Raw genomic sequence first — 20,286 nt, forward strand, 5'->3', positions numbered from 1 at the left:
GCAAAGAGGAAGAGCACGGAGAGACGACAAACATATTGGAGCGATTAAATGAGGGCTTACGTTGCCAGATCGAGAGCTTTTGTGTAACATTGGGAATTGCTTTAAGCTGCTATTCTAATCTGGCGTATGGCGGGAATGTATTCTGGAGCAAAATGCCGAAGTCGAGGTCTGCAAGCCACGACGAGAGGGCTTCAGGAGAGAGGGTTCTGCTAGCTTTGCTATTCTTCCGATGAAGGCGCGCAGACTACAGAGAATTTTTATTGTTTTATATATTTTATTGTTTCCCTTTAACGTGACTTTACCGAAAGAGCTAAGAATATACGATCCATAGTTTTGGTCACATGGTCACAATTGCACTACAGCGACTTGGAATTAATTTAAAATTCATGAAGCAAATGTGCACATTGGTCTGTTGATGTTCTTTGCGAAGAAAATGCGATTCAGAATGATTATTTATTTTCCAAAAATGTATTGCTCTTTTCTTGGGCACCACTATTGCAAATGAGGGCACCCTTCTGCCCAGATACTGGGCTCTTCTGTCCAAATGCTCAGGTGCTGTTTACATGAGAAACCTGGAAGCGGAGTTATTACTGAAAGTGTAGTGAAACGATCCTTTTGAAGACATTGCCTCACGTACAAAGGGATCGAGAGGCTCTATGACAAAAAGGGATGTGGCACCACAATGAGGAACTGCACGGACGAGACTACAGACTCGTGCTGCTGAATGTGAACAGCACCACTGAATGGACAGCGCACCACTCCTACAGCTCGTGGGTGTAACGTGGAGTACGATGGGCTGACAGGGGCAGTCAACGGACAGCCACGAGGCTGCCAGTTGAAGCAATTAAGGGAGTTTAAGAGCAAACATAAAGGGGTGAAATGGCAGTTGGAGTTCAGTTAAGTCGAGAGGGGGAGTGGCGGGGTTGTGAGAGCTGTATACGAAGTTATAGAATACAGTACATAAGTATAAGAGTAAAAGTAACCACGTTACCGATTGTTCAAATTATGTAGTAGTATATTTTGATTAAATTGTGTTACCCATTTGGTGTCAAACATACACAATTGCCAGAGTATTTTATTACTGTTTATGTAGTCAAATTTAGGGACGCTATATTTGGTGGCAAAACTGGCTTGGAGGGGATCTGTGTGGATATACTGTATATATGCAAATTAAATTCCTATGCTAAGAAATAAATTCAAACGTTATTTTCAAAAGATCGGATGTTGCGCATATCCATTTACCGTTTAGGAAATTCCACATTTCTAATTCAGAGACTAAGTTCGCAACAACGAACACCCACTTTGTGAATGTGTATTAATTCAGAGACTCGTAGGAGGCGTCATCTCTTTTGCTTATTCCGGCTCTCACAGGCATAGGGGGATAACTCCATACCGGGTCAGGACAGCCAACACGCTGCCAGACCCACAGCTTGAAGAGGTGAAGACCACAACGCCAGCAGCATGCCGAGTTCCATTCCCGATGGCAGCAGGCCCCGACTGTGATTCGCTGCTCGCCTTTTATTCTCCCCAGCGTGGCCAGGCTCCGCCCTAGACCACGCCCCCTTCTGGATCCCCCAGAAGGCTCCGGGCTTGGCCCACGGGTCCAACTGGTAGAGCGGGCTGCTACCCACAATCCCATTGTCTACCAATCTCCCAACGCCACGGGCTACAGTGACTCATTCAATGTCACTACAAATGTATCACCTTCAATAATGGGTTAACTCTTAACTGTGTTATCTCCCAGCCACGGGTCAAGACTGCCTGGTGTTGATAAATAATTGCCTATACAATTACGCGTCACGTATGAATTAGTGTGAATATTTGGGTTAATTAGTTACAATGCCAGAAAGCAATGCACATTGTAAACAGTCTTCTTGCAATGGCTGATGTTGATGTAGAGCAGCAACTATAAGTTTACACTGAGGCAATTGAGCAAGATAATTGCGTCAGGAGTAGTGGAGTGTATCGATAATAGCGGAGTGTATTTTAAACAGGAAGATTTAGCCACGGGCAGAAATTGGCACAACCGATAACGTGATAAGGATTTCTTTATATGACCAAGAATATTAAATTGTGCGTGGCTCTTTCGCCAAAGAGGTTCTCATGAGCACGCACGCAATGATTCACCCTCATCAGCGATTCCATAAATTATCACTTTGTGTGGTCGTGATCTGATTCAGGAAATTATGATTTTGTCTCAATTTAAACATTTCTGTTTTCTAATATTTCTATTAGTTTTCGCTTCAGTTGTAATCGTGCGGTTCGCAACCGTTAATCTAAATGTGACATCAGAATAACGTCTCCATATAATTTGCATTGATTGTAAACATTTCTTAGACTCAACAATGAACGGATCTCTCGCAAGCATAATAACTGATTTCGCTTTATGACTCAGCGCACCGTTGCATGCCTTATAATTAGAACCATATAAAGTATAATTGTGACATTTTTATGCTCCCACCTTTACAAAAATACAGTACTTAGGAATAATGTTCGTTGAAGTTCACAATAATGATTAAAGTTCTGAAAAAATAGATGTTAGTGCTTTGTAAAATGTTTTGCGGATTAATTGACGGCACCGTGGTTCTCACGAAGCCACGAATTTCCGACAGCATGTGCCTTGTACGCTTTGTCGATTGTAAAGTTGTAATTACTAGACGGCTTGTGGCAGACTTATGATTCGTGAACTGCAGTTTAATAGTTTAAAAAGTCAGTGATTTACTGCTCACATGCCCACGCATTGAGACATTGGTTCTCATTTCCGCTTTACAGCTCTGAGCCACTGGTGGACATTCCAAATTCCTATGGCAGGGACGAGTCTATCCGTAGGGCAACGACTGTTGGCCTCCCACAAAGTGGTGGCATTTTATCGACTCCGAAGGGAGGTATGTTGGGCTGAGTGAACCCCCAGGCAGAAATTCGCAACCTTTCGACTGGAAGCCTCTCCTCTCTACCACCGAGCCACCTGGCCAGGGTCAATGGCGGTGTGGTGTATTCCGCAAATATGCCCGACTGTGAGGGCGGGCACAAGCCGGCGTGAGTAGGTTAAACGTTGAGTTTTATAAGGGCACCGCAGGGTGACCAGCCCCTCCCCACCCAGCCCCACCCCTCCCACCCCCCACCCAGCCCCACCCTCCCCACCCAGCCCCTCCCCACCCTCCCCACCCAGCCCCTCCCCACCCTCCCCTCTCCACCCAGCCCCACCCCTCCCATTTTTGCATGCACGACGGACGGACACAATAATCCCCTGTGGGCTGGTGTAACCAGGAGGTTCCTGCCAGTATAATCGTACGAGTAGTACGGTACATGAAAGCACAGCAGCAATACAGTAAAACTGTAAAATACAGTTACACATTCCATGGGAAAGCGGTATAGTCATAATCGTCATACCGTGGAAATTTTTTTTTTATCATCGCATCGTATCCTGTAAAATGATACTATACTTAGCAAGTACCTACGTCTTGAGGTAACACAACAACATTTCGCCTCTTTCCCACGTGTGTCTCTGAAAAGTACCAAAAAACAATTATAGTATTTTCAACACATCCCGTCAGCCACATCACCTAATTCCTCGGCGAGCATTTGTTTTCAGCGGCATTTGTAATCCAGGGTTTTTAAAACCCCCCAGTCCCTCCCCATTCAGGACAAACCAACCCGTTGCACGCGGCGCGTGCCCGATTGTTGTTAAACGCGTCCCACGTGACGCGCTGAGCAAGTAAGGCGTGACAAATCCCTTACTAATTGGCTGTGCTGGGTGGTGGAGGGTTACGACACATTTATACTTACGCGATCTAACCCACCGTTCTCCGACTCTCCCCCCCCTCTCTGCTGCCCCTCGTGGCATGCTCTAAACGGCTGTACTAACCACCTCGCGAATACGCCGCTGTGCCCCTCTCGTACACGCTAACCACGAGCTGCGCAGTGGCGAGAGTACCCACGCGGGTAGAACACACGTGACACCACAACGCGCGGGCTCACCACACCAAGCACCCCTCTCCGTATCCGCAGAGACGACACGACAAGGTTTAATGTCTACTGGCGATTTATTCTCCGCTTAATGAAGTTTAATCTACTCGTGTCAGTGCGGGTCAGCAGGGCAGGTCTAACCTATCTCCCGGCGGTCTAGGACCCAATTTGCCTTGTCTCTCCCTACTCACTCTCCTTAGCGGATATTCCCCCCTCGGCCTTACCTCTCTCCTCCGTACTTACGATTTGCTCTCGAGGTGTAGGTAGTCGCGGAGAGGCGAGGCTGCGCGTGGCTTTGGCTGGGAACTGGACCTGGCTGCTCTGCCACCCGTCTCACGGACGTTCGTGTAGCAGGGGATGAAGACTCCTCGGTCCCTCACTCCAGAAGACCCCGAACACAAAGAGGCCTTGCTTCTAATTTTCGTCCCTTTTTATCCCTCTACTTCAAAGCTAACGCGCCGCGAACCCGCTGGCCTCTCGTCCAATCCGGAGCCTCGGATTTCCCGCCGTTGGCCAATCGGATCATCCCCCCTCCCCGACGCCCGCTACACCGCACGCTGTGCAAGGGCGAGGGCCCCCCCCCCCTCCATTGTTTAACCGAGTGCACGGCATCCTAAAGGACTACCGGTACTGCCCCGCCCCCCACCTGCCTGCCGGTCCGCGTGTGCCTTGGCTGTTTCCTCATTGCGGTTCTCAGTGAGTTCGCCGTGGCCATACAACTTTAAGTTAATCCACGGCGCCGCAGTGTCATTAGACCTGGGGGGGGGGGGGGGGGCTGCCAATTCCCTGGCCCTGAGAAACCGTGGGGCACCCCCACGAGGGGGGCCCTCGGGTAAAAACTCAGGGGCAGGTGACCCCCCCCACGAGGCCCTACGTGAGTGCGTGTTCATGTGGGGGGTGGTGGGGGAAGCGCCGTGATGGCAGCCGGGTGGCTCCTCTGCTGCAGCACCCTCGCCGCAGGCTCCCACGGAGCGGCTTCGCTGTCGTGACACCACAAACCAATCAAGGCGGTTTGCGTGAACAGAACCGATTCATATTGAAATCAAAGACAAGCTTCCTCTCCGTTCGAGTGGTATTGTACATTGCTCGTTATTAATTGCCTCACTTGCATCCATCACAACGATGCTTAATTATATCAGTGAACATGTTTTTCTTTAAGGGGGCCGTCCATAAATGACGTCACGCACCTGGGGGGGGGGGGTCAGACATTTGTGACGATGTGTAACGAGGGGGAGGAGGGGGTGAGAAATGTGACGTCACATCAAAATGCGCAACTTTAAATAAATATAGACAACACGTTCTACTTAATGAAATAGACTTTTTAATAAATGTTTTCTCCTACAACATCAGAGTTCAGCGCCACATTAAATACGCACTACAATGACAACAGTTTAAAGCGATTTGAAGAATGTTTTATTTTGGGAGGTGGGGGGCAGAGCTTTGTGACGTCATATTGGAGGGGGGGGGGTCTGACTTTTTGAGACGCCGTGTGACGAGTGGGGGGGGGTTTAAAAAAATCGTCCAAAATCTCGTGATGTAATTTATGGACGGCCCCTAATGCTATAAAAAAAACTTATGATTTTTTTTGTCCAGAGATTAAAAAAAACCTCTATTCTAACAACAAAGTTGAGAAGAAGCCGCGCCTAGAGGGGAAAAAAACTCTGTTCTAACAACACGGCTGCGAAGGGGCCGGGCCTAGAGGGGGAAAAAAACCTCTGTTCTGGCAAGGGCAGCGGCGACATCCCTGGCAGGCGGAACAATCCTCGTGACAAGAATGTCCCGGCAGGCGAACAGGGCGACGGAAAACAAAAAAATCGTAAGGTTCTCGGCGTCGCTACGAGCCCGCGGACACCTCGCCAGAGTTAATTAATCGGCTCTGTGCTCTCGTTTGAGTACAAAAGAGCGCCCCGGTCAACCGGCCGATGTTTTTTTTTACACGGGCCGCCACGTAGGCCGCGGGCTTTTTGCGGTTTTCCTAGCTTTCACCAAGGTGGCAAAAGCGGCCTTTATCCCGTACGCGTACGCTACGAAAAAACAACAAATCGCCGTCTGCGTGGAACTGTCACGCTTGCGCGTATTTGTAACGTCGATCTTTTATATAACGAATACCGTCCGGCAACAATTTCGACTTGTATCGCATCTGAAATTATAACGGTCATGCTCAATTCACTGCTGGACCAAGGCCTTCTTCCCAAGCGTCGCCAGGACGCTATCCCAGCGGCGATGTAACGATCCAAAGTGGATTCCATGGCTCCATCTCCCTGTGAGGCACGTCCTCTGGGCCGCGTTCTCTGCCCTCGGCTGAGACTCTCGTCATTATTCTCGACCAAGAGTTGTTCTACCTCCACCGGGGCCTCCCGTGTCGTTGTTAAGGGCCGTTGACCGAAACGTCGCACATGATATGCCTTAGCCTTTTAAGATAGTTCTGCTGCTGCTGCGGCTGTTGTATGCACGTTGAACCTCTTTCGCACCGTACGTAGCCAGCCGCGCTAATCTTAGGTGAGGGAGGTGGACAAACTAAACACAAAAAGCAGTCCTAAAGAAATGAGTGTCAATTTAAATTTCATTAAAAGTGCATAGCTCCAGTGTCTTCCGAATATCGGAAGGAAGAGCGTTCCAGACGGCCGCAGAAGCGCAAACGCAAAGGCGCGATGCGGCAACTGGCTATTGACGAATGTGTCGGGTTTTTGGTTATTTGTGCAATCAAAGCCCATACTCTTTGGTTCTATTCGGTAAAGTCACGTAGGTAAAAAATAAAACAACAAAAATCACGACGTTTCGGCCACAACACAAGTGGCCTTCATCAGGTGAAGGGACCAGACTGTCTCGAGGACAGCGCTGGAGTGAACACAGCCAAGCTCAGACCGCGACCTTTAAGCTGTGTGGCTGTGTTTCACTCCAGCGCTGTCCTCGAGACAGTCCGGTCCCTTCACCTGATGAAGGCCACTTGTGTTGTGGCCAAAACGCCGAAACGTCGTGATTTTTGTTGTTTTATTTTTTACCTACGTGACTTTACCGAATAGAACCAAAGAGTATGGATCCTTGCAGTCACGAAAGCTTCAAATCTACAATCAAAGCCCAGTTATTTTGAAAGTTAATACTGTAGTACAGCTTTACCCTGCGTGTGCTGTCTATTTTGCTAATGTTACCGATGTGCGATATGACATGGACCAACTGACAACACTGGATACTGAAGATACAAATAGAGTCAAAGTTGACAATTACCCTAAGAAGTGTGGAGGGGGTCATTAACGTGAGAGTTTTTGTTGTTGTTGCAATAGGCCACAGAATAGACTGCCTCCTCGTCGTAGGAATGTGGAATGTCAGACAAGGCCTTAAGGTTGTTAATAGGAGGTGAGTATCATTGCATAATAAACTAAAATATATTTTTACGTTATATCGCATTAACCCAAGTGATAACCGAAGTCTGGCGTTGTTACCCAGGGGGATTTCTTAAAAATGATTTTTTTATGACTTTATTTTACCAGGTAAGGCCCACTGAGCTATATAGCTATTTTTAAAACGTCACCTGGCTGTAAATGATAGCCCAATGAAGTGACTTATGTGGAAATGTATAGCAGCCAAATACTCTAAACCGGAGAACCTTGGATAAAATCCACGCGAGAGAACATGCAAACTCCAAATTTACAGCAGGCGTCAGAGTTGGGATCGGACCCACAACCTCCTGTATACCAGGCAAGGTAGTTAACATCTCGCCACCGTGGCACCCCATTCGTGCACAAAAATTAACCCAGGAAATCCTGGGTCTCTAGACTCTTTCAGGGGGGGTCCTGCCTTGTGATATTTAGTAGGTCCTTTTTAAGGTGAAGTTGTTAGCATTTGAGCACAGGTGTCTGAGACAGATGCCAGAAATGTCGTGGCAAGGCAGGATAAGCAATGCATTAGACTGGAAGAGAACGTGGCAGGTAGCTGTTGTCGACATGCTTTGGCAAATACGGTGTGCTCAAGAGGATGGAGGAGGTGCTGATTGCCAAGACAGATATAGGAATGGTCTCCCACGAGTCTGGCAACCAAGGGGAAGACCTAAGACTAGCTTGTGGTATTCTGTCAGAGCAGAGATGTTGGAGGTCGCGTATCAACTGCAGCAGCTGTGGAATCTGAAAGACGGTAGAAAGCATTGGTGCGGTGTGGTTGGCATTAAAGGCATTGGCCATGATGACATATTGATCCTTTTTTTAAAGGTGGGAAGAAATCAGAATACTCGGAGAAAACCCCGTGCATAGGAGCGAGTAACACTCTTAAGCTCTGCACAAATAGGTTCGCTTGCTGTATTGTAATTTTGCAGGGGTCCAGATTCATGTTTATCTGATCCACCAACCCTTAGTGGACCACCACATAGTTGTCTGCAACCAGCTACAGGGCCTGTCCAGTTGGTCATGGGACTGTTTGGTCTGGGGATGAGTACACATCTGCGTGATCGTAAAATACAAATTAAAAAAGGTGATCCCTGCTGCAAACGAGGCGAGTTCCACGATTTTGATATATATATTTCAGACACCTCAAAGTTGTCGGTCGTCATTGGTATACTCGTGAAGTAATTTTTACTTGGCATAATTCGGCAGCAGTGGATAGCTCATGGCTGATGATGTTGATGCCATTTAGAAAGTGTCCCCCTTCCCGTTTGTTTTTATAAGAATTAAGATGATTTTTTTACGTTTGACTGAGGTTTCTGAATTTGTGAAACTGCCAATGAGTAACTGGGCGATGCTTAAATGCCACATTATTTGTGCTAGGGGCCACTGATTCTGGAGGATGACTCCTGGTGACTCATTACAATATTTTACTTATTTTATAAATCTTCAGAGATGATGGCCTGGGTCAATCCCACAACTGGGATTTGAACGTGCAACCTTTGTGAGTTAATTGCATTCTAATGTATCTCAGTGAGCCAATACACTGCTTTTAACACACTGGTATCAATTAATGCAGTGCATTGATTTCCAATATGTTTATAAATACAAATTGGATTTGTTAAGCATTAAAATGCAGCTGAATCTCAGTAAACTATTTTCAGTTTCATTTGGAAGGTTACATTGCTGCATCTATGACAACTGGTGCTAATGTCACTTGAAGGTAATGAAAAACAAAATATTATTTTAAAAGGGTGGGCGTTTAATCGGCATGAATAAAAAAACGTAATGGTATAGACTGAAATTAACCAAATTCCCTTCTGTGAAGATGATACAATGTGGGATTTTGGGGATCACGAGTGACTTCACGTTTTGAATATTGCAATGCATTTTTCTTGTTTTCATTGGGGTCTGGTCTATTCCACAAACAACACGGTCTTTTCACACTGACGGTCAAGTTCAAAGTGGCTCCCTGCTGAAATCACCAAATGGGGAGGTACTCATTAGCACGATGAAGGCCAGTCTCCCATAGGGCAACCAACCAATGTATGTATGTTGAACTTCTTTTGCACCATATGTAGCCAACCGTGCTACAGTATTGCCTCGTTATTCGTGAGGGATACGTTCCGGAGGTGCTCGTGAATAGCAAATTTCGTGGGTAATGATATTGGCCTATGAATACCTTTTTTATCATTCATTCATCGCCCATAGTCAGCGAAGGGCTGTTGCGCTAAACGCGTGACCTCTTCCGACAGCGTTCGCATGAACTGCGCTTGGCTGCCATCGAGTGATTTGTTTGATCCATGGATCACTGGGAGGGGGGGGGGCGATCACTGGGGTGGCGCCATTCCTTTGAGGGTCGCAGTCCACCTCGAACATCGACCGCCAACTGAAGTTTGCAATTTGCTGAAGTTTGCGCATCAAGAGGGGGCGACGTGTCCAAACAGTGACTGCCATCTCCCTCGTATTAATCTCTCAGTTGCTAGGAAACTAGTCGCAGATGCAATGGTGACATTTCTGACGAAGTCGAACCATCCGATGCCAAGAAGATGTCTTTGGCATCGCATGTGGAAGGGGCGGGCAACCGATCTAAATCGGCCTGAAGCAATGTCCAGGCCTCCGCACCATACCGCACAACTGACAATACCGCACTGGTAGACTCAATTTTGGACCAAATGCGGTTCAGACCATTATTCCTGAGGCCAGGCCATCAATGCATGACATCAAGTCTACATCAGTGGTGTGTACATGGGGTTTCTAATCAATAAAGTACCTTGAATAAATACATAAATAAACTATTAAATACATTAAAATGATCATAATAACACAACAACATAAACATTGGTTATCATAAACATAAAGTAAATAAATATGAAGTTATTAAATAAATGTTTACAAATGAACTTACCTTAAATTATGATGATGCTGCGCCATCATCACTTTATCCCATCACTTTTAGTCCATGAGCCCATAACAAAGTTATTGGTAATAATTGCATGCATGTTATGAAAGTTTACAATTAATAGAAGCAAAATATAAAAAAAAATCTAAAAATTGACAAACTGAACAAAATATGTTTTTTTCCTGTAGTACCTGGCCTTTAATAATCTTAGCAGGTACATTAACAATGCATTGAGGGTAAAGTTATCACTTTAGATATCTTTACTGAACAGAAATAATACAGAACCACCACCTCACCTGCCAGTAAGTGATCATGAGCAAACAAGCTGCTAGTAACAGGAAAACAGATAGCGCCAATCTATTCCAGACTTAACTAAGTCACTGAAATTGAAGAACAAGCGTGAATAAATGCAAGAATATGTATGAAATACATGCCTTGGGGACAAACATCCATTTTGTAAATTATTTATTGTCTTAATTAACAGCAGATGTATTGGAATGTTTTATTTGTAACGTCTGGGCAAATAGGCGTGATTGCGATAGGTGCAAACACAAGTTTCCTGCGAGAAAAATTAAACAGCTGCTCATTTGGAAAGGTTATCGTGTATTGTTTTACTTCTGTTGGTGTAATAAATAAAATGGCACCATTGAAGTTTTGCCACCTTGGGTGGCACCGATATCTGATCTGGCCCAAGATAATAATTTATCTTATCATTTTATCTCATAACTTTCTCGCATCACATTCTCTCTCGTCGCTTAATCTCATTACTTTCTTGCTCTCGATGCAGCCAGGTAGAGTTCCCTATGCGATTCGCAGATAGCCAAAATTGTAGATAGCAGCTTCGTTAAAAAAAGTGGAATCCTGTGTTCCCAAAAAGTGGTACTTAATAATCTTCGATGGAATGATAGACTGAGTTGATCGCTGAAATCGAAACCTGCCAGTTGTGAGCCAAGCACTTTACCAAATTGCCATTCTGTTGAAATTATATATATAAAAAAACGATTACACTGGTAAGAATCACTGAGCTGTATAGCTTTTTTCAGAAGCGACCTGCAAATTCATAGCAGCTAAATACTCTAAACGCACGTTTCTAAATGTGGAGGGAAACTGGAGGACCTGGAGAAAAATCCACGCGATCACAGGGAAAACATGCAAACCCCAAATATACAGGCGTCAGGATTGGGATCGAACCCACGACGTCCTGCATACCAGGCAAGGTAGTTAACATCTCACCACCGTGGCCCCCCATTTTACTAAATGAAGTCTAAACTTAATTTAGTAAACTTAATAAACTCCATACAGTATTTAAGTGCTCGCCACATACACAATGTTCCGTTGCCGCGTATGTCTCTTTGTGAGGAATGTGTTAAACGTGTGAAGACATGCAACAATATCACACCAACACTGATAATTCTTGCAAAGGCAGCATCATTATAACACGTCCCTGAGCACGCCCACGTACCAGTGGCTCTGAATTGCATTGCAGATTGTCTCTGAGTTCCATTTGAAACGTTGCAGGTCCATTGAATTGAGCATGGTGCATTTTCGTTATTTACACATCTTGCCATTCAAAGAGGAATGGTCTACCGTGGTGTTTTTATTTTGTTTATGCGACCATTAATTGTATACACCTCACTGCCACAGGAAAGGTTATTTTATACATTGCGGTTTTTGAATAACATTCTCACGTGTAAATTATATATATTTTTTTGCTGAACCAAGGCATACGGTGAAATATATTGGAGGTATGTGGAGTGCAAGTCATAACGAGTGGGCAAAACAACGCTACAAATTAACATATTTATACAACTATATGACGAACCGACATGTTTAAATGACAGAAGTCGCACCTTCAAATTGACAAAACAAAAATGCCGCTAATTTCCAAGTTTCAAGCAATCTTGACACCACCTGAATTGCCTGAAGCCCTCAACCACATTGTCAAGTTAAAGTCTATGCCACGTAGAGCCTCTCCATTTCCTGGTGTATTGCATTCGAATATTTAGTCAAGTTTAATATGATTTTTTTTTGCAAATCAAGGCTCTACCACCAAACCAATTTGTCAATGATTATGTCACATCTCCCCATTGCCCAAGCACCAAATATTGTGAAAATCTCACCATTTGGGTCAGAACCGGGTAAACGTTGAAATCTGGTAAAAAAAAAAAAGATGTGTGTGTTTGGTGATGACACAGTGGCTTGCACGCAAATATGCGACCCTGTCAACCTGGGTGCTATTCTGGACGATGAATAGAAGTGGCTCGTGCAAGCAGCCTGAGCCTTGACACGGCCTTAAGAGAGTGCCTCATGTGATATGTAAACATCGGCATAGGCGAAAACAACTTCAGCCATCCATAGCTCTGGCTTAATTTCCTCCTCATGTGCCGCACTGGACATAATAGATCCTCATATTATTCTATCGCACGTCCCTGCGCACGCCTATGTATGAGTGCCTTTGGATTTTGCCGCAGAATTATGGTCTCTGATGCTTAACGGAGAACCTTTGTGTGTGTGTGTGTATATATTTGCGCTGCAAGTAGAGTTCAGAGCTGTTCTCTCTCACATACGGAGCACTGGTGACCCAGCTGTGCAAGGACTACGAGAATGATGAGGACGTCAACAAGCAGCTGGACAAGATGTGAGTGTTTCCGTATAGGGCGCAAAGCAGTCCTGGGTAACCTTCAAGAAAGACGCAATGCAAACGCCAACAAATTAGATTTTCGTCAAAACATATTGAGGCTCCGCTTTTCCATAGTGGTCCAAATGAACGATAAGCCTCATTCATGGGAGAGAAAAAAACACATTTTAAGGTATGGTCAGGAACAGTGTAATGATCTTACTGGAGTCATGTATGAAAGTATGGGAGTGATTCCAAAGTGAAAATGCTGTCGTGCACCTGGCTGATTTTATTTGATATTTTCTGTCGAGTAAAGTTTTAAACTCATGTTGGACGGCCAGCATTACACTGCCTATCTGCATATCTTTGATTTTCACTTATGCCTTCCTTTAAACAATCACCACCGTATCATGACCGAAGTGAATTTACAGATGTCGACTGTAATATGCCGGCTTACATCAATTCATATTCGTCAGCTCTGGAAAATTCCAAATTAAATGTAAACTCTACTCTGATTGCTGGTGGTGTTTAATCCCTCCTGCATTCCCGGCACCCGACTTCCTCCACTGCGCTGTCAGTTGAAATGTGAACAACTTGCCTGCTATTTCTCTGATTTCGGTCAGTGACATCAGGAAGGGCAGTCTGGTGTATGACTCTGCTCCTATTGTTTTCTGTTCCCTTTACGTCACCACCAGCAGCAGCCCTTGACATCCCTCAGTCCTGTGCCCATGAACAACATTACTACAGTCATCTCCAACCTCACAAAGTCAATTTCCTCACTGCTTTCCCACGCTGACCCAATGCATTACCAGCTTTCCCATTGCCTCCTCCTCATCCGGTAACGTTCCCTTCGTTCTCAAGACTGCTGCTGCTGCTGCTGTCACCCACGACTTGACAACAACCCTCATCATTTGTTATGTGTGCCATGCCTCCCATGTATTGCGTCGTGGAACATCTCCTGCATTTGACATTTCCTCACTCGTTTACTGGACATCTGTGCGAAAGAGCTTCATAGCTCATTGGATTCTTCCAGTCGGAAAAAAAATTAATCCGATTCTGACTCCAGCCACCGCTGAGATCCTCGTCCGGGCATTCGTCACATCCTGACAAGACTGTTGCAAGTTTTACCTACAGCCTGGCCAAAGTCCTTCATCTGCGCACTCGGGATGATCCAGCATTCCGCTTCTGACCCACACCCATAAAAGAGACAACGTCATTCCCGATGCTACAATCCCTCCACTAGCTCCCAATTCAATTGTGGATCAGTTTCAAGATCGCACTCGCATTTCTTCGAGATTCACCATGGATCTACCCCCTCCCTACCTCTCCTCCTGTCATCATCTCACTCTGTGCTTGTGATGTAAGGCATTTAAAGCTGCTGAGGCAGTTTAGCGCCCAATAAATGCAAATGCTTATCCTCTGCCCTTGGTGTTCCTTCATTCACCTCCGATTGGCACGGTTGGCTACATTTGGTGTGAATGAAATTCAACATAAATCTTGAATTAAAGCTTTCGTGACTGCAGGAATTAATATTCTTTGGGTCTTTCGGTAAAGTCACGTAGATAGGTACAAATTAATAAAAAAAAAGTATATAAGAAACATGCTTATGTTCTTGGTTCTTTCGGTAAAGTCACGTAGAAGGGAAACAATAAAATATAAAAATATAAAGCAATAAAATTCTCACGACGTTTCGACTGCAACACAAGCAATCGTCATCAGGTGTGAAAACCACAGCAAGAAAATTTGAAAAAAGTGGCGGTTTTCTTGCTGTGGTTTTCACACCTGATGATGATTGCTTGTGTTGCAGTCGAAACGTCGTGAGAATTTTATTGTTTTATATTTTTATTATTTTATTGTTTCCCTTCTACATGACTTTTTCTTGCTGTGGGTTTCACACCTGATGATGATTGCTTGTGTTGCAGTCGAAACGTCGTGAGAATTTTATTGTTTTATGTTTTTATATTTGATTGTTTCCCTTCTACGTGACTTCACCGAAAGAATCAAGAACATTAATCCCTGCAGTCACGAAAGCTTTAAATCAAAGCATGCTTATGTTAGCATTCGTCATCAGGATCGCTTGTGTTGGAATCGAAAACGTCATAGTTTTTTGTTTATTTTATATTTATTATTTTTATTAATTTGTATCTATCTACGTGACTTTACCGAAAGACCCAAAGAATATGAATTTCAACATACATACACAGTTCATATTGGTATATTGCTTTGTTCATCAATGAAGCTTCTCGTTCTGTACCTATTAAAAGACATCGATGTGTAGCATCAGTGGCGTTTACGATTTGTGTGAATACCTTGTGTTGGCTTTCATCCAACATCTCCCCAGGGGTTACAACATTGGTGTTCGGATCATCGAAGACTTTCTGGCCCGCTCTAACATTGGCCGGTGTAACGATTTCCGGGAAACGGCTGATGTCATAGCCAAGGTGGGAAATTGATTTTCTTATTTGTTTATGAGAATTGGTATACACGATAAGAGATCACCTCTCGTCCACTACCATCTCCCCCGCAGATAATGCCAGGAGAGATAAGGTGAGTGTCGTGTAACTGCGCTGCGTTGCAGTGTATGCGTGTGCTCTACTCCAGTGGTGATCAATACATGGATCGTACGTCCGATGAGCACGGTTGCGAAATAATTTCAACATACATATGCACATACACACAGGTGGATCGCAAAATATTTTTTAGGTAGATCTCAGGATACATCAGAAGAAATGCCAACATAAGCATACAATAGTTTTTGTTGTGGCTGATGGCAAGTCAAAATGCCTGCATTATGAATTAATACATGAATAAAATAATAACTTGTACCCATAGATGGTGTCAGTACTTTTGGGTTATTGCATATTACAGGGTTAAATCGAAGTAATTGTTGGAGGATCGTGGAGTCCGTTGATGAAATCCACCAACATGGATCACAGTGGGTGTGGAAATATTATCAGAGTCGATGACCCGAACAGACCCGTCTGAAGGCTTGCTTATTACAGTGAATGGTCTAATGGGCTCTTGAGGCAGGCTTGACGTGAAGCAGTGGAAGGATAAATAAGCGAAACTGACAGGCTAATGAGTTGATCTTGGGTCTTGTATTGGGGGCATAATCCTGTTAGCAAGTCTGTATGCTCGTTCATTATGACAGAGAGTGAAATTACATTTTATAGCTCAGAGCATTAATACTTTTGCTGGTTAATAACTGAACAATTCTACGTGTCTGATCCAGTTTTTCTCTTGTCACTTGTCTAAATGTCTACATGTAATGTATGCATTGTAATTTTGATGCAAATGCATATTCAATGAGCGGTTTACAGCAGGTGCTTTAATTTCCATGGTCCCACATTGATATCCCTTAGCCCATTTCTCACCACGTTACAAAACAGTTTAACTGTTAATATTGATTCTTTAATATCTACATTTTACAATTTCCCTGAATTTAACATTTACAGCCCTTTCTCCTTCCACTGCTGGCTAATTAATGATGGTCTCCCCATGCTGTGTCGGTCACGAGGACTGCTTTTGACCATAACTCACCGTGCTGCTTGGTGAAGGTTGAAGATTGGGCCCAGGATCAGCCCCAGTTATCACTCGCCACTGACATTAGCCGTGGCAATGAATCATCCTCGGGTCACAGGGCTCATAGCATAGTGCGCTAACCACTGCACCTCCACTCCTCTGTATGATATTACAATATGTATTGTTTTTACAATGAGCAAAAATATGTCGGGAAATAAAATTGGTCGAAACCCTCTTTGGTGAATCGTTTTTATTTAGTGATTCATTATGAATTTGGTTCAAACTCCCCTTAACCAAAGCATAGTTTGGTATTAAAAAAAACATATTTTGTCATACATGTTTTTCTCTGCAGACGGCTTTCAAAATTTACTTGGGTGTGACTCCGACTGTGACCAACTGGAGTCCAGCTGGTGATGAGTTCTCACTGCTGCTGGAGACCAACCCGCTGGTGGACTTTGTGGAGCTTCCAGACAACCACTCCAACCTGGTGTACTCCTCCATGCTGTGCGGAGTGCTGCGCGGAGCCCTGGAGATGGTATCTCACACACATTTTTAACAATAATAATTTCACGATATTCATTTCAACCGGTAACGCGCCGCCACACCGTAGTCACTCGCTCTCGAAGAGCGCAAATGGCTCGGTGGCGTGTGGAGCCACAGACAGGCAGGGAGGCAGCCACGTGGTGAGGAACCGGTGCCAACCGTTGCCCAAGCTCTGCGGTCCTCTATGTGTGAAGACGTTATCGGCCAATTCACGAGTGTTTACACGTGGGAGGAAACCGGAGCACCCGGAAAAAAAAAACCCACGAATGTCAGGCCTAAACAATCTATCACATACAGATGGATCAGGTTTGAGTCCACATTTGCTGTACCGCATTCTCCTGGCGAGCCGGGCTATGGCACCGCTACTCCCACGGGAAGGGAGTTTAACAACGTTTGTGTGAGCCGCCAACCCTCGCCTCCGCGCTGCTGGATTACAGACGGGCACCACCACCGCTTAATCATCGTTTACTTTTCACGTCTGAGGTTGAAAGCGTTATTGCATTAGCTCTGTCCACCTGCCTACTCTGTCTGTGATATGGGGTTAGAGTAACTCTGACATGTAAATTGAAAGTTTTGGTTGGACGGCGGGGTCACCTCATTGGTGCACGGATGTGTCGTCTCAATGGGGAGGTCAGGAGTGGGAAATGGACACAGCCAGAAAGCGGTCATCTCTCTCACGTATGGTATGATGAGTCATTCTCAACGTGAATGTTATTTCAAGCGTTTAAAAAAAAAAATGTGTGGTGCAAGGCACACCGAGCGTATTTTATTTTAGAGTTTACAGCTATCAATCAGAAGGTTGTGAGTTCGTATCCCAGTTGGGGGGTGTTCACGGAGCCCATCATTCATCCAGGGTTAGTAAAATGACTTTCACTCTGTGGGGAAGTTAACAGTGGCACGCCCACCGGATGCGCTTGTGCAGCCGTCTGTATCGCTCTTTCGATATTAGGAAGCCACTGGAGCGATGCACTTTTAAATGTCGATTGAAATCTCACTTCCTTAGAACTGCTTTGTGTTTGGTTTGTTGTCCTTAACCCACACCTCTGATGAGCATGGTTGGCTACGTACGGTACGAAAGATGTTAAACATACATACAAGCACGGTTGACCACGTAGCTGCGAGAGAAGTTCAACATACATTCGTGAAAAAAGAGCCTTGAGACTCGATGAAGCCCTCCTGGGTAAATACACGAAACGGCTCCAGAGTTTGCTTGCTGTTGAACCGACGTTTGCCGAAAGGCGATGGCACTCGCCGACGAGAAGCTCGACTCGCAGCCTGCGTCGCCGTAGCTTTGCTCCGCTCGTGCCGGCTGCAGGTGCAGATGGCGGTGGACGTGCGGTTCGTTCAAGACTCCCTCAAAGGCGACGGCAGCACGGAAATCCGCCTCAAGTTCCTCAAGAGGATCGAGGAGAACATTCCGGCGGGAGAGGAGTAACCGGCCTGGCCACCGCCCGCGGTCTTTTGCTCCACACGGGGGGGTGACGAGTGTTCGGAGAGGACGGCAAGGGAGAGCGACTCAATTATTTAACGGGGCTTCACGCTGACGGATGCTGTTCTTTTTTTTTTTGGAGTAAGGTGTACCCCAGAAAACAAATCTCCTCTTGTGAATCTTGTAGGTATACGATGCATACAATCTCTGTTTCACTGACTGCATGACATCAAAGTCTCAGAAGTGGTTGATAATTTTTCATGGTGATCTGGTGCGTCGTGATGTCACTGTGATGTCGCTTTTGCCCATAAATCACAGCTGTAATATCTTGAAGGCGATGACTGGGTGCTTGTCCATATTTCTTCATTTGTTGGGGGGTTTTTTTCTCATCGACTAAAGCTTGGGTACATATCGACAATATAAAAGCCAGTTTATTTTCTTGGTCCCATCTTGCTTCATGTTATAACATCGCACCTCCGATTAGCACGGTTGGCTACGTACGGTGGGAAAGATGTTCAACGTACATAACGTAGGTTATTTTAGCAGTAATATCTTGTGAAATTATCAGATTCCATTCCTAAAGTTAAACCCTTGGTGGTTTGTATACATGCGTCATCACTCGGGCCGTAGATTTTTCCACCGTTTGTCAGTCAGTCTCGCTTCCTGCGAATGATTACATTTAACCAAACAAGACCCGATCACCTTTGACCCCATCAATCGCCAATGTGTACAGATTTGTAAAATAGTAAGGCATTTACTTTCACAGCGGCGATTCTTGTTAATTGCAATAAATAAGGTCACTTACAATGAGATGGACGTTGTGGAAAACGCAACTTGAAAGAAATTTGTTTCGTTGATGGCGGCTTTGGCTTTTGTGTGCTGCGCGTGTACCGAGGTTGTGATAGCGTAGCCGTTGGCACGCTGCGCTGCGAGCCAGTTGACCAGAGTTCGATTCCTGCTTCGTGGCGAACATCATTGGCGTTTATCTGAACCGTTCCTGGGCTTCCTCTAGGTCGACTCGGACTTAAATGAGCACCTGGTGTGGTGTGTAAGCGTAAGGCTTCCCCCGCACCTCCGATTAGCACGGTTGGCTACGTACGGTGCGAAAGAAGTTCCTTTATGCAAAGGCAGTGGGGCATGGTGCTGACCACACCACCACCTTGTGTACCATGCCTGCCTTCATAGGTGCTTGTGAACAGCCCTTGCCCCAAACAGTCCGCTAAAGGCTATACAGGGGATGTTAGCTGTGTGTGTACTGCACTCTATTGTGAATACGGACCTATGTGATTTTGTATTGCCTATTGTCTACATTTGTAAAGAAGTTGTGTGCATCCACAGTAGAAATGATTGTAACCGTATAATGTACTATTCTAGATTTAAAGCTTTCGTGACTGCTAGGATCCATACTCTTTGGTTCTATTGGGTAAAGTCACGTAGGTGAAAATAAAATAACAAAAAATCACGACGTTTCGCCCACAACACAAGCGGCCTTCATCAGGTGAAGGGACGAGACTGTAGGACAGCGCTGGAGTGAGAGAAGCCACGCTTAGATCACGACCTTTAAGCTGTGTGAGATGAAAACAAAGCGCCTTGACAAAGGAATTAGCATATAATTTAGCATTGAAATGGCTCATTGAAATAGCTAAGTTAAAGTATACACATCCGCAGAGGTACCCCTTGACAAATGAATTAGCATAGAATTTAGCATTGAAATAGCTGAGTGATTAGCTTGTAACTGGTCACAGAAATAGCTATGTTAAAGTCAGAGCATATGCATTTACCGAGGCACCTAGTACTAATCAGGAGAATTTAGCGAAACACAACCACGCTCAGACAGCGGACCTTTAAACTGTGTGCGAGCAAACAAGGTGTTCTGACAAAGAAATTAGCATAAAAATTAGCATTTGATTGGCCGATTTTAGGAAAGAGGTGGTGT

The 20,286-nt window shown here is 45.0% G+C and overlaps 1 protein-coding gene across 1 annotated transcript; it reads left to right on the plus strand.

Annotated features, from left to right (window-relative positions):
- The first annotated feature begins 5,644 nt into the window (after nucleotides 1-5,644).
- On the plus strand, nucleotides 5,645-18,581 carry TRAPPC3 (trafficking protein particle complex subunit 3). The gene is made up of 5 exons (XM_032972597.2): nucleotides 5,645-5,782; nucleotides 12,780-12,877; nucleotides 15,198-15,297; nucleotides 16,731-16,913; nucleotides 18,237-18,581. The coding sequence occupies exons 1-5, from the start codon at nucleotides 5,741-5,743 to the stop codon at nucleotides 18,354-18,356; spliced, it is 543 nt and encodes a 180-aa protein (XP_032828488.1). The 5' UTR covers nucleotides 5,645-5,740; the 3' UTR covers nucleotides 18,357-18,581.
- Nucleotides 18,582-20,286: the final 1,705 nt, after the last annotated feature.

This window comes from Petromyzon marinus, chromosome 49, assembly GCF_048934315.1.
Source record: "Petromyzon marinus isolate PM22_M1 ecotype Great Lakes invasive population chromosome 49, UKy_Petmar_22M1.pri1.0, whole genome shotgun sequence".
Lineage (NCBI taxonomy): Eukaryota > Metazoa > Chordata > Hyperoartia > Petromyzontiformes > Petromyzontidae > Petromyzon > Petromyzon marinus.

Bases quoted from the DNA above. Each gene is read 5' to 3' on its own strand.
- TRAPPC3 (XM_032972597.2), top strand. From the start codon at position 5,741: ATGTCCCGGCAGGCGAACAGGGCGACGGAAAACAAAAAAATC. The intron at 12,878-15,197 runs GTGAGTGTTTCC...ACATCTCCCCAG, and splicing joins AACAAGCAGCTGGACAAGAT to GGGTTACAACATTGGTGTTC. The intron at 15,298-16,730 runs GTGGGAAATTGA...TTTTCTCTGCAG, and splicing joins CGGCTGATGTCATAGCCAAG to ACGGCTTTCAAAATTTACTT.